The sequence below is a fragment of the Macrobrachium nipponense genome, chromosome 32, assembly GCF_015104395.2.
Source record: "Macrobrachium nipponense isolate FS-2020 chromosome 32, ASM1510439v2, whole genome shotgun sequence".
In the NCBI taxonomy this organism is placed as follows: domain Eukaryota; kingdom Metazoa; phylum Arthropoda; class Malacostraca; order Decapoda; family Palaemonidae; genus Macrobrachium; species Macrobrachium nipponense.
Window position 1 is genome coordinate 43,359,597 of NC_061094.1, and position 15,374 is coordinate 43,374,970.

The 15,374-nt window shown below is 33.6% G+C and overlaps 1 protein-coding gene across 1 annotated transcript in view; it reads left to right on the forward strand.

The window, feature by feature from the left end:
- Positions 1-15,374, forward strand: part of LOC135207488 (extended synaptotagmin-2-B-like) — a 103,535-nt gene that overhangs the window by 81,146 nt on the left and 7,015 nt on the right. Inside the window, 4 exon segments of the mRNA XM_064239285.1 lie at positions 2,354-2,446; positions 2,448-2,498; positions 2,795-2,950; positions 5,080-5,368. Coding sequence (XP_064095355.1) covers positions 2,354-2,446; positions 2,448-2,498; positions 2,795-2,950; positions 5,080-5,368 — 589 coding nt within the window.

Sequence of the window (15,374 nt, forward strand, 5' to 3'; positions counted from 1 at the left end):
TTCATCAGAACCATGTTAATCATACATGTAGCTAAAGGGGAATTTAGGCAGGAGGCTGAGTTGCTAAGTGCCCCAAAGACTGTGTGCATGTTGGATCCAGGAGAGCACTTGAGGGTTTATTAGTCAGGAACCAAGGCTATGATAACAGCTTGATCGTATAGGGATGAACCCACTGTTGTAAAGAACATCTTCTGTCCCTCAGTTGCCCTAAGAAAGGACCACTCTGGAATTCTCACCACTGCAATTGTTGGTTTCCCATGGGTAGTGTCAAATATCCCTTGCTGGACAAAGCAATAGGTATTCTTTGTTACTCATGACAGAAAACAGAGAAAGGATGGGGAAGGTTGCTTCGGTACTGTACTGGCTGCTTGTGTGGCAACCTTCTATTTAGAAGATAAGATGCATGAAATCAAGTATAAAACCTGCAAAATAGAATGTAATTAAAAGAAATGCACTTATTCCACCAGCATATAAGATTGTAATTAAAAGAAGTGCACTTATTCCAGCATATAAGATCTTTACAAAATTGATGATACTGTATACAGTATTAAAAAGGCGAAATACTTAAGAAATATGATAAGAGATCTCTCAGAGTGAACAGATTTTTTGTTGTTCACAAAGACACAAGCTTTTACACAACAGCAATAATTCACATTAAATGTGAAATTTCTAAACATTTTACAAAAAAGGTGGGATTTGTCTAATCCCTAGCCTATGTCAATCTGTGTAAACCTGATCCCAATTTGCAGTTAGCTTGCATGTCTTGTGCAAAAACATACTTCTTTAAAACATCCCTAAAGTCCAAATAAGCAAAAACTATATCACTGTAGTGTATGGTTGAATAAACGCCTTTAATGTTTGAATTGCATCTTTAAATTTGCACTTTATTAAGTAAAATTTCTTGTTCAAGTCAGCCATCACTAATGATCCTTTATGGATAATCACTGCACACATCTGAGCAATAAAGTAGTATGCACTTTTAAGCTACAGCAGTATTGTTTAATCACATCTGTAAAAGGTTAATTACTCCATATCATGGCTTATGCACAAGCTTTTTTTTTATTCCTTGTGCATATGATGGTCATTTACTGTTTTGTATATGCAGATGAAGAAAAATGACCATGCTTCATATGAAGTTCTTTTGACAGAATTTTTTTTTTTTTTTTTACACTTGGCCACTTTGCAGTAACAATTTCATTATGCTGTTACTGTACATAAGTGCATTTTAAAATTGAATCAATGCACTGTGCTTTTGATTGTATATAATCATACAATGTTAGAGGCAGCTGGACACACAAGCATGCAGACAATCGCATATTTTAAGGGAGAAAGAAGTTTCACTAACTACCCAGTAGTGAAGTAAATGGTGGAATGGTGAGTTTACATTTGAATTTAAAGACCAGTTAATTTTTGTTGGGTAGGCCATAGAAATTTATACTGTATTATCTAGTGTACTACATTTTAATGTACATTAATGTATATATTTTATTGTTAATTACTGTGAAAATGTTAACTGACTAACATTTAAGCGTAAATTTAGTTTTTTTTATTGTTAGTAGGTAAGTAAATGTGCTATTGCAGATGTTAATTGTCTATTAATTCAATAATATATGTTAATGTCTGGGCGTTTACATAAAATTCACTCATTAGGTTTTCATGTGTTTTTAATGTGGATATCAAGTTTTTTTTTTAAGGAATCCATATGATATGAATAAGCCATTTTTGTATAATGAAAAAGTTGGAAATTTACCCTAGTGTTGGATATTTTTGAGTTACTATTATGTATACAGTAGAATTGGTATTAGCTTGGTGGGAGCAGGGTGGTATTTGTTGCATGTTAAATATTTTTCCAGTAAGGGTTAAAGGTGAGGTTCAAGTTTTTCTGTTTATTATGTCAACATTTAGCTTTGGAGTTAACCTTGGGAAATGTTATTGTTACAATTTTTAGATCTTGGTTTTGGAGACAGTTTTGAGATAGAGTTGCCATTGGATGAAATTACTAGTAGAACTATTGGAAGCCCTTAGAGAGGTTTTAGTGATATATTTTTAAATTTGTAAATGAAATTAATCTTTATGAGCATGAGTATTTCTTGGATCAGTTTGATTTCTGCTGTTTTTTTTGGTGATTTAAGTAATTCAGTCATTTTGTAATTTAATTATCAATTACCATGCAGTATACTTCATTAGAGATTTTAAAAGTATGTTTGTTTCTAGTGCTCTGTTTAATTATATTTATTTTATATCGTAGTGTGGAAGATAGTCAAGTTTTTAGCCAAGGTGTGTTTGTATTTATGTGTAGTATGTATAGTGCAATGACTGTTGAAATTCATAACAGTAGTTCAATCATTTACAGCATACTCCCGATCCCTTCGTTCGATTGCACGTTGGCAATACCAAGCATGAAACAACTGTACGTCAACGTACCAATGATCCAGTTTTTGAAGAAGGGCTTTTCATTCCTGGTACGGAACCCTAAAACACAGGAGTTACAAATCGAGGTATGTCTTAAGTGATGGTACAATATTTTTATAATCCGTGTGGTCATTCTATTGCTGGTATTTTGAGATATCCAGTTTGTAGAATTATTGGCTATGCTCTGTTATAATTTGAATATCATAATTTCCTAGTTAATAACCATGTCATTCAAAGCTGCTAACATTTTCTTACTTTAGCAATAATGAAAATTGAACACTATAGAATGCTGTGGATCATCATCATTTTAGTGGATGTCAAGCATAACTTATCTGACATTGATATGTTTTGAATGAGATTTGTTGCTAATGATTTTTTCAAGGTTGTTGACCAAAAGACAAACACTGTACAAGGGAAACTGGAGTTGGACTTGAACATGTTGTTAAAAGAGAAGAATCTTGAAATTGTTAGTGAAGATTACAGTTTGAGTGGAGCGTCAGGAGGATTGGCTGCTATTAAACTCTCCCTCACGCTCAGGGTTAGTATGTTTCAGCTATTTTGTTTTCTTTCATGCTCAGGCTTAGAATGTTTCAGATGTTATGTTTTTGAACCTTTGTCATTCATCAGTAATTCTTACAAATATATGATATAGGAAAACCTGATATGAGAGAAAAATTGTCCTAAGTAAGGACTTGACTACATTCAGTATTTATTGGGGCTTTTAATTGTTGCTATGTCTTTTGGCTTTTAACAATAAATTGTATTACCAGTCAGTTATCTTTCTAAAACTACAAATTACTGTATGCATGTTTGGTTATTTCATTACATAATATGCTCAACCAATGTTCAACATTGGTAGTTGAAAATACATATCTTGGCTTCATATGAAGAAGTTCAATTACCTGGGTAAAAGATGTTAGGCTTCAGAAAAAAAGAACATGAAATTTGATTGGAGATGGAGACCACTTTACACTCTTAGACCACTTTACACTCTTAGACCAATCTGTAAAACATTATCTTTAAACCACCTCAGTTGGAAGATAGTGTAAAAATGAAAAGTGAAAATCATAAAACATATTTTTTCATGCATTGTAGAGTGCTGATATAACAAGTGATAATTTTCTAAAGTAACTACTCTGTCACTTATAATTGAGAATCAAATACACAGATTGCTACAAACTTAGATTAGGTTTCATAATAAGTAGACCAGCTTTTAAAAAGTTATTTAATATTACTCGTTTGACTTTTTTAGGTCGTCTCAATTTAATCCTGCCTAAAATATACAAGACAGGATATTGATTGATGGTTCCAAATCTTACTTGTGTGAGACTCACTATTTCTAGAATACTAATTAACTGTTCTCGTAGTCAAGCAATGCATTTTCACAGCTTGGTTGTCTGGAACCTGCTATTTATATTAAAGATACATTGGCACAACAATTTGTAATAATCTAGCAATTTTAGGAATGAGTACCTTTGAAGTATTTGAAAATAATTTTCGTGAAAATTCTTTTGTTCAGATCAGATACTCTTCATGTATTGAGTTGCTGTGAATTTTAATTGTGATAGCATTGTGCATGTTTACCATAAAAGAAATAAAAATTCAGTTGGAATAATCAAACCTGCAGATGCTTTGACCAGGTCAGATGTAGACATTCCCATTATTGATTATATAGCATTACAGACATCCTTGACAACTAATACTACATGGCAGGGTTTGTGGAGCGATAACACTGAAAACAAATATAAGGTCAAATCTTAATAGGGTTTTAGGGTTCATTATTATATTAAAAGAAGAGTAATTTTTATTAGGTTTTATGTGGATTTGGATGCACCTGTTTATCACTCCTAATTTCATCAGATTAAAGAAGCCATGGTCACCAAGCCCTTGAAAAGCATTGTCAAGCCAGTCAGTACCAGAGATCAACTGTGGTGCATGTAAAAAAAATTGTTAATTTTGCATCAGTTAGTCCCTTGGGCAAGGCACTTCAATTGGAGGACTGCAGGCCAAATCAGTTGTGATACTTATAACCACAGTGGTTGTGTGTTCAACTACTTATTATAACTATAGTTGGTTATGTATTTAAAGTTGACAGTTTTAAATGGAAAAGTAGCATAGCATAGTAAATACCATTTTGTTGAAAAATAAGGTTAACCTGTATTCCAAAAGAGAATACACATCCATACCATCAGCCTAAGTTATTGGGTTTTAGCTCTTTCGTCTAGTTGTATAAGTTACAGATCTGAACCTAATGATTATGAGGAGGATGAGGAAATTTAAAGTAAATTTTTTATGTTCAAGTGTTTGAAATGTCTCCAGTCAGTTGAAGATGAAAGATACTCGACACCTAAATATAAATTTTATGTTAATGTGGAAAGATTTGTGAGAAAAGTCATAAGATTTGACCTAGTTAATAGTCTCGCATGTTTTGTTTACATATGTTGCATTGTGACAATTTAGTGTGCTAATAACTTCATTTTGAGGAGGATTTTGTGTTTACAGTACAAGTTGAAACTTTAATATTATTAGACCAGGAAATATGTAAAATATTCTATAGTTATATGTAAACTTGACAATTTTTTTACACAGGCTTCTTTTTGCTAGACTTTCTGTTGCATATGTTACTGTAGGAAAACCAGTTAAGAGAATTAACACTTAATTTTACAGATCCTAAAAACTGCTTTGAAGACAGATGATGGGGACGGTGGCCCCAAAGAAAAGGGTGAGGTGGAAACCTCTTCATCCTTCACTCCTGCTGCCATCTCAGAACCCCCTTCCTCTTCCTCCTCAGCATCTGTTCCACAGCCCCCTGCACATATTAAATCCAGTAAAGCTCCCCCTAGCACTCCTCCTCCTCCCCATCCTGCTGATGTTCCTGAGCCAACCTCTGCCCTCACAAAGGAGGATGTGTCTGTGGCAGATCCTAGTGGTGTCTCAAATGTGGCCACACACGCTGGTAAGATGCTCACTTTGTCCAGGGCTCGTATCATTAACTTTGCATGACAACTGGCATGTTTAAGCATTAGCTAACAAGCATTGAGCCTAAGGACAGCTGTACATTCAAAGAAACTTCTTTCTACAGTAGAAGGTATGCATGCTCACTTGTTTATGCCTCTTCTTCCTTGCCTACTGCCTGATGTTCGGGTATATGATGTCCACATATATCTTGGAATCTTATAGTACCCTTAGTATATTTTTTTTATTCTTGTGCTTGTCTTTGTACAAAAACAAAAACCAACAGTGTTCTATTACATTGAGTACTTTTAGTTTTATGATTGCTAGTGTATGGAGTAAAGCATGCAGCATATATTGGTAGAAGTTGACTGTAAAATATGGTTTTACATGAATATTTTTTTTCTTTTTATTACTACTACTATTCATAGCTCGCCTAACTTGTCCAAGTGATATTTAGACCAGTGTTTTAATGGTCTCAGAAGACAGTAATACTTTGCACTGATTATTTTTTTTATTTTGTTTGGAAAGTAGAGAGTACTATCGTAAAGAAATCGTCATATATAAGAATAGTTGTATATTACCTGTTTGTCCTCTGCAGCTTTTGAATTTTAATTGAGAGAGATATGTACTCAAATACAATACAGTGCTCTGTTTATAAGATTCTTATTCCTCTTTATTGAAATATAGTTCAGTGTTAAAAAGAGCCTTTTTTTATTAATAGGGAAATTATTATAGATTAATGTGACTTTACTATTTTAAAAGCAGATTACATTTGTTTGGAACTAAAGATGGTATGTAGCTGTTTCCTTTTGGAATTAACATTTTTGTAAACCTTTTTAAGATAATCGTAAAAGAAGGAAAAACTACATTACAATCGCACTTTTCATCTGAATCATAAAGTCACTGAAAAGACATGGAAGAGGTAGTAATTTTTATTGTTGCATAGAATATTCTTTTGTATTTTCAGTTCATTCTGACTGATGAGTCACGGTTAGAAATTTGCTAGTATGATGTAGTTAAATGAGATCCCATGATATTTCTCTACTCTTAAGGCTGCCTGAAGGAATTACTCTTCATTATACATGGAAGCTGGAGCTCTGTAAAATTAGATGTTGAACATTAAAGAAAAACCAAAAGGAATGTGTGGAAAGTGAAATGCAGAAAATGTATTTTTGGGTTTAAGGGGGTGCTGCAAAGAAGTAACTATATAAGTAAAGCATGTTTTTCAAGTAGTTTATGTGGTATGTATCCCTCTCCAAGTTAGAAAGGAAGAGATAAAATGGACTGCATAAGAAGTTAGTCAGGAAGTAATGCAGCTTGGGCCAAAGGCTTTTTCTAAAAAAAATTTTTAGTGCTTCCTACATAGTACTTTGCAAGAGGTTTCATGCTAACTCTCACACTACCGTCTAGACTTTGGGTTACTTCTTATAACAGTTTGATTCGTCATGATAAAATAAAAGTGATCTTAGTATCACAGCCCTGTATTGTTCTCAAGTGCACCATTCTTGTATGTCAGACAGAAGAGTCTCGAGGCATATGCACTAGGTACATCCTTTGGTATGTCTCTGCTAGTAACCCTATGTTTTGTGGATAAGAAGTGCTGCAAACACTGATTCTTGCATTTCCCTGATGAGTGCTCTCTTAGAGATGGCTATTCCACAATTTGCCAGTGATCAGTGGTATGATTTCAAACATCATTCATTATTCTTTCAGTGTTTATTAACAAATTTATTAATTACAAAGATGTGTGTTATTAGAGACTTGGTTCCTTAATTTGCCAGTACCCAAGTTTGATACTGGAACTTACACAATTATGCAAGCACTCAGGGGTATTCAGTACTTTGATCTCCCTGTAAATAACAGATTCAGACATATATATGATTAATGGAATTATAATGAAACAACTTAAATTTTTTCACAGTTTTTCTGTACAAAGCTATTAATCTTAGAGTGCCCTCTTCCTGGCCTCACAAGTATTGCTGTCTCAAAAGGAGGTTGTTGCTTAAGACAATTGAGGATTCACAGTGTATGTGTGCAAGCATGCCAAAGACTGATGAACCTGGAAACATTATGGGACTGTGATGTAGGCATATATGTGGTTAATGGGTTTGTATGAAAAAACTTGCGTTATAGAAATAGAACTAGGACAACTTACATCTAGAGTAGTATAGAGATTCTAATACACAATCATTCAAAACTCACTTTGTGAATATCCTAAATTTACCCAATAAGAGTTGGTATTGGATTTTAAACTTTTGTTAATCAATTACGTACTTTTGTTTTAAGATGTAAAAAAATAAAGGTAATTTCTCCCTCACTTGCTAGTGTCTGATCAGGTCAAGAATTGATAGTTTCAGCTTGTAATGATGCATGGTCAGTGATGTAAGAGAGAAACAGATCTCTGAATACTCAAGAGATATTGTATCATGAATAACTTCCCAACTTTATTGCTCAAATGCATAATGCACTTTGTGGCACAAATTTGGAATTTGAGAATCTTGCTGTTTAAATTTTTAATTTGCTTTTTAAAAATCGATAAGAATTACTATGTATTCTTAGTGTGTTTTGGTTTTTATGACCTATGGCTACATTGTTACAATAAAGTGTTTAATTTTTCTTTTACTTGAAAAATTTCTTTGCTTTTAAATTCCACTGCTGCTTCACTGTTTGCAATCTTTGGTCCAGAGAATTGCATATTCTCATTTTGTAATAAAAGTCAAAGAATTAGTAGTATAAGGTCTACTTTCTCTTGAATTAGCACTTTTTATAAAGTAAATTAATTTTTCATTTTTTGTGTGGAATTTTTAGTGGCATTTTTAACTTCTTTATAGTAATAATTGTTTGAAAAGTTCAGTTTAACAGACATTGAAAACCATTACCTGTGTATATCTAAAATAACTTCTATAACTTTGAGTAACTGGGCCTTTGGAATCTTGAAGTAATTAACAATCTTGATGGTTAATGACAGAAATTACTTACTATAGTTTAAAGGTTAGACTATTAAAAGTAATTTTCATTTATGCTGCAACACTGCGTATGAAGGTCAGTTTGTTCAATTTAGCTATGCAAATATGCTGTAGGTGCAATGGCTGTCTTGCTTAGTCTACTGCAACATTCATTTTCTTATATTTCTTATATTATGCACTTTTAGATGGATGTGCTTGTGCACTACTTCCATTTAGCCAAGTACATTTATATCTCTTGGTTACTAAGTACATTTATATCCATTCTTGATTACTATGACGACTATAGTAATGACCCTTTGAATCATTCAAAGAAAAAGAATGAGACTTATACTGAATTACAGCACAGTTCAGACGTCTAATATTAAGAATTTTTTAGTTATCCCTAAAATACCTTAGTTTAGAATAGTGAATGATTAAAAGCTCTCAAAAAAGTTGTTAGTTTGATATTTAATTAATGGTGTGGTAAATTTCCATCAATATTTAATCAATAGTATGGTAAATATTGTGGAAATTTTTTCATAAATGGTAGCAAATATCACTAAATGACTTATAAACTGAAACATTACTTTGACTGAAAAATGTGGGAAACATAAACATTGTCAGTTTAGGGAGATAGTGCTTAGTGTCCCTTCCACAGGACGCTAGATGATACTCAAGGTTGTTTGCAGTGACCCCTTGGCCTCGGACTGCTGTTTTTTGCATTAGACTTCATTTTTGTATTTTGTTTCCCGCTAAGGTTTCTAGCCATCTTCCCTTCAGATGGCCTAGCACTTGGTGGACTCAAGTTGATAGATATACAGTACAAGGAAGAACTATGCAATGGCAATGGATAATTTTTCTATCTCAGCAGGGTCGGTCACTCCTTCAAGGCGCATTCTGACCACACATACTTAAGACTGAACCCTGTGTGAGTCCTCTGTCTCTGTTTCAATTTTGTCCTCCTTGTGCTTAGAATTTTATCATCTTTTAGACCAGTGCAAAGAATTGACCATGTTTTGAATGCACCTCAGATTTGATGAATGGTGATGGTTGGCACCTCCTCTCCATCTGTAGAGTTGGAGTATTACCTGATGTGGTTTAGCAAGTTTTATCAAACCTTGCCCTCATTTGTGGTGCTGATCTTGGCAGGTTGATGACCCCTAGGATACCAGTGTTCTTCTTTGGTATAGCTTCTTTGGTGGGCAGGGTAATTCCAGATAGAATTTATACATACAGATGGCCCTCACTTTCTAATGGAGTTATGGTTGAGGATTCAAGGAATTTTTATTCAAATAAAATTCTAAGTTTAAAAATCTATTAATCATTATAAGTTCTGATAAAAACCCATTCATTATGATAAAACCTTATTCCATGTAAAATAGATTATGGCTGAAGATGCACCAAGCACCTTCCATGTAAAGTACTTGAGGTAAACCACTCCTTTGCCTGTATGCCCAAATGATCCAGCAAAGTAGAGATCTTGCAGAATTGCACTTGGGTTTGTGAAAGAGGTATCGATATGGTCAACTTTGCGGAATGTACTTTGACATCCTCCTCATTTTAGTCATTGCAGGAGGTTATCCATCTTCACTTGCAAGGAATCAAGATCTAACATATATTGATGTCAATGAAAATTCCCATAAACAATCACTCAGACTTAACTTAAATCAGTTATAATGAATATATTGCAGGATTTGTGAAATGATGAAACTACAAATTGAAGGAAATTAAATTCATAATAGGATTATGGCAGTCAGCAGTACAGAAAATAAAAAAAAACTAAGTTTTTTTAGCCTGTTTAAAAACTGGGCACACATCTTGAAGTTATTAATGGTAATAAGTACTCTTTGGGACCCAGTTTGTATCTGTAGACATTGTAATTGAGTATTAACAGACATTTTTTGTGAAAGCAAAATTTATTTTGATAATATGGTTTGGCACAAAGTTCTTAGAAAATTCTTTTTCCATTCAGTCATAAAATTATGAGCTCTAGTTTATTTAATAATATGAAATTAAAACTTGTTCTTAATTTAAGAACAAAACCTTCCAGCCAACTTTATAAGAACTTTAGATTTTTTTTAGCCCTATGGCCTTATTAAAATTTTTTTATATTGAACTGTCCAGTCTCTTAAATTTTACTTTGCTCCAGCATTTAGCTTTGATATAGGAATAAATCTTCCCCCAGGCCCTATTAATGTGTGAAAATTAAGAGTTAGTGGTGTTCGTAAACTAAATCACAATAAGATATTTATAGTGCACTAGGTAGATAATCGTTTTGATAATTTTAGAACAGATTTTATCATTCAAGTTCCTTTATGTGGAATCAGTCTTGTAATAAATAAATTAAATACAGTAGCTTTCTACATGTTTGATAAATTTTTGTATGATTATTCATGTTTAACCAAATGCGCAACCTGCTATTAGTGATTTTTGTCATCCACTTATTTACCAGTAAACTTACCTTATGTTTTAGCATAGTGATGATAGAGGCTGCTTTAGTGCTGTGTAGTATATTTGCCTAGCTTTAGAGTGAATAAAAAGTGATCAAACACTATATCTTTCTTCCTGAAAGCCTAGTAGGCAAATGTAGGTTGAATAACTATAATTTCCAACAATCTTCCACCCCTTTAAGTCCTGAGGCACTGGATAACAGAATTAACTGTACATTCGTTGATAATTATGGAGGTAACCGGTCTGCTGTAGCTACTGTTTTTATGTAGTAGCCCACATTGATTATTATTTCACAATTTCAGAACATCTGAAAGTAGCTGTGTTGCGAGATGCCTAGGCATACTTTCTGTCTAGTGTAAAATTAGGAAAGTATGATATTTAAATGAGATTCATACCCTGCTGTGGTTCAAAGGTTTAATGTGAGAGACAAAACAGTACGGCTACTGTTTTACCTGCTTAAATATCATATTGCTTAAAAGGTTGTGCTGTTGTTGCTGTGTGTGTAAATCTTAGAAATATTTAGCAAGAAATACAGAAGCAAATTAATGAAAAGTATAAGGCCAAATGCTATAAAACTGTCCTGTAAAGCAGAACTTTATGATCTAGTTTTTTTTCTTTTTCTGTAAAATAGTGAATTTCATATTTTTTCATCAAGCTGAAATTTTTTGGCGTTTTCCATAAATGAGCCCTGGATAGTGAGTTCATGCTATTAGTGTGAGTCATTATTTTTGTGTTTTGTATTGCATGTTGCTTTTTTGTATATTGCATTAGTTGGAAATAATGCCTCTGCTTTTTTTTCACTTTGAGGATGTTGAAAAGTTTTAACAACTGATCATATTTTTGTTTTTGTTTTTGTTTTGCACAGGAACTTGGTCTGAGAAGTGTTTGGACAAGTTTGTGAAAAATGATGTCATCTTTGATATTAGCAAGATACTATATTTCCCCAGGGTGCAAATTCTTCACAATTGATGGAACACTTTGTTTAAAGTTAGTTTTGGGGTTGGGGATGACCTTTGGGTAGTAGAGTAACCTCACTTTCTCTTACACCTTATCAAGTCTCCTCTACACGCAAATCTTTGCTGGCTATGTCCTTTCAGGTTTTCCTTTTTTTTCCTTTGTCGAATTGTATCATTCTTCTTTTCACTTGGTGTGATTTTCTGTGTTTGTGGGTAGAAATTCCGAGAGTATCCTGAAGTTTTCTCCATTCAGAAACATATTAGTCTGTAGAACCTTCAAAGACTATCGGCATTTTCTGTTAACCATATTTATGTAGATCAGCAATACAGGCAGTCCCTGGTTAATGGCAGGGGGTTCCATTCCCGGCTGAGGGCCACTAACTGATAATCTCCAATAACTGAAAATTGCCAATAATTGTGGTAATATATAGTGTTTATGATATCGTAAGCGCCGCTAAACTGCATATTGGCACCGATAAACCGCTTACCATTGCTGAAAATCTGGTTAATGAATTTAACCAAATGTAAAACGGGAATACAGTACCATTAACTGATGTTGGTGATAAGTGAGGACTGCCTTTATAGGCTTTTGGTTATTTGCCATGCATTACACCATGAGGTCAGTTTTGCCAGACTAACTCCATACCAAAGTGAATGGAGTTATATTTTTACATTTAAAGTGGCCACAAACTTCCAAGGGGAAACCGTTTGTCATCTTGTTTGTATTTGCCATGGAGTGGCTCTAGTACAGAGTTTATTAAATTCAGGATACTTGATTTTTCAGTAATTCCATGCTATACCCAACTGTCAAGAGTAGGCATTGGGTGCAGCTCTTGGCTTTTGTAGTGGACCAGTTTGTCAGATGGTATTAGCAAGCCCAGGAGGAAGGGGGTTCCACCGGGCCTTGACAGTGCCTAGGCTAAAGATGCTTGACATAAGGCCGTGTATCATCACACTTGATACAATAGTCGATGCCCAGCAGATCTCCTTAATGACCATATTCTATCTTATCCACAATGTTCCGCGATGGCAATCACACTTCTAAACAACCTGGGCATCCTTTTCCTTTATGCTCAAAGATTATCTAGCAAACTACAGATTTTGCAAAAATTGCAATTAGCAGTGTTTGTCACTCTAAGCAGAGATGCCTCAGTAATGAGTTTAGTGAAAGAGCTGTTGATTTGGTCAACTGAGTCTGTTCAGTGTACTCTTTCATAGTCATTGCAGGAGGTTGTCCACCTTCACTTTCAAGGAATAAAGATCTGTCATCTCATACTGAAGTAAATGAAAACTTGTATAGGACTTAAAAAATAATTTCCTCCTGGTAGCTCATACTTCCTAATTTGGATCTCTTCCCCATCTTTGAATGCCTTATGAAGCCTCTTCAAGAACCCATTTAGGAAACTTGTTTTCCCAGACTTGTCATAAATCTTCTAAATCGTAATGGATTTGTGCACATAAAAACAAAGGAGACTAGATAAGATGGCTGGTTGAGGTTACTAACTTTCTCATAGTTGTCCTTCAAGTTACTTGGCCAGGCAGCATTTTGAGTTAGATTGTGATTTCATTGCCAGTTAAAATATCAAGACACCAATGTCCAAATGTCTATAATGAAGGCTACAGGAGGATTTGTTGTTTAGGTTTTCTGAAATTTAGTTCTTTATGCAAATACCATAGTAACTGTGCTGCCTATGAACTCGGATAAACAGCGTATATGCATCGTGTAATACATTTAGTGTAGTTAGGAGAAATGTATATGCATGTAAACTGAGTATTAAAGTAAAATCAAGAAATGGAATGTTAGTGTACTGCATTTTGAGGATGCATGATAAGTTTTTGTTAATCTACATTCCCAATAAGGAAGTTTTTTGTTAATCTACATTCCCCCAATAAGGTTTTTCATATTTTTTTTTTTATAATTGCATGATATTCCACTAGTATTCACATCATTTGCATCCTTTCATAATCTCATTTGTACTGCAATAAATATATACTAGGTTTTAAATTTTGTAAGAATTTGATAATTATAAAAGAGACTGCCAATAAAAAAGTACAATTTAGATACTCTTATAATGAATTTGTCAAGCTACTGGTGTTCAGGCAAGATAGTCAATTCTTCACTAATGTGTTGCCAGTTTTTGTGCCTTGAAATACTTGTTGATAGGCCATATTATGATTTGCCATCTATTTTACAGTGGATCTAAGCAACTTTGTGGTATACTGTTCATATTTATTCTTCAGATATTTTGTCTAAACATGAATAAGTCTGGTAGGTAATATTTTTTATTTTGATTTTGAAACCTTCACAAACTTTGCTTTTGACTCCTGATGCTTTTTGCACCTGTGAACTTAATTGAGATGGTTTAAGATTTTGTGGCTTACATCATCCTCAACATCTAGGGGTATTTTTAGTCTTTACCTATTTAACTCCTTTTGTTGTTTTTGCTTAGTTTGGAGTTCTGGATGCCTAAGGCAACTTATCTGCCAATTCTATATCAGATAAAGAATATTAGGAAATTAACTAAGAAAAGTCACACTAGTATATATGTATTAGCTATTGAATCAGATTTTCATCAGTGTAGTGAGTCTTAGGCAAGTGTGTCATTTCTGCTGATACTGATTTTTGCTGCAAGCTTTCACGTAACCTTAGCAACTGTTCGTTTTGTGACAGTTGGCTACTTGTCAGTGGTTCAACAGTTTCCAAGTTTTGACATTTTTGCTAACTTACTGCATGAGAGGAAAGCCCTGACCTTGGTGTTGTCCTTAATGTTTGCCTTTGTTGCACGTTGTGTGATAAGTCTTAAGGAATTGTAGTTATGACATGAATTATTAATATACTTCTTACTGTTAATCTTAATTATTGCTCTTCAACATTTAAATAAGAGCGTCAGATGTACTTTTTCATAATGGGATCATTTTGGAAATGGTTTCTTAATGCCAGTTTAGTAATATGTATGCTGAGAATATTATAATTTCCTTTAGTTAGCAAGTTTTATTAACTAAAAGTTTACTATATATGAATGAATCTGTAAACCCTCAAACATCTGTAGTGTCCTTACTCAAGTAATTATCCTTAGATAATTAGGATATAGTTGAAGACAATTTTTATAAAAAAAATATGTCACTTAACAAAAGACCTAATTACTGTATGATTTTATACAAAATAAAAAGGTCAAGTTGCAAAGGAGATAGTTTGTGTAAGTAGGTAATCATTGTTGGTAATTAAGAATTTGTATTTGTAGTTATTTTAAACAAATTAACATGTGATGTTTAGGTGTATTTTAAAGCTAATTATTTATAGTACTCTGGTATTATTATAATGCAAAATACTTTTTGCTTTGTTTATTTTATTTAATATTTTTACTTTGATTCCATATTCATAGGGTAGGCTGTGTACTTGGCGATGTTAGTTCAGTGTTCATAGTCGATTGGCATGGGCTGGCTAGGGGCTGATCATGTCCTCTTGTGGTCTTTCTCAGTATAGTCAACATCCCTCAAGATATAATTGGACCCAAAGTCAGTTGTGTTACTCAGATGTTGATTTCCTGATGAAATTTGGTTCTATTTTTGGTAACTAATTTATGTTGCATAGAATGTATGTATACTTGGTCGCTGATGTAACTTTCAGTGCCCTTCCCAAGATTCAGCCGTAAAC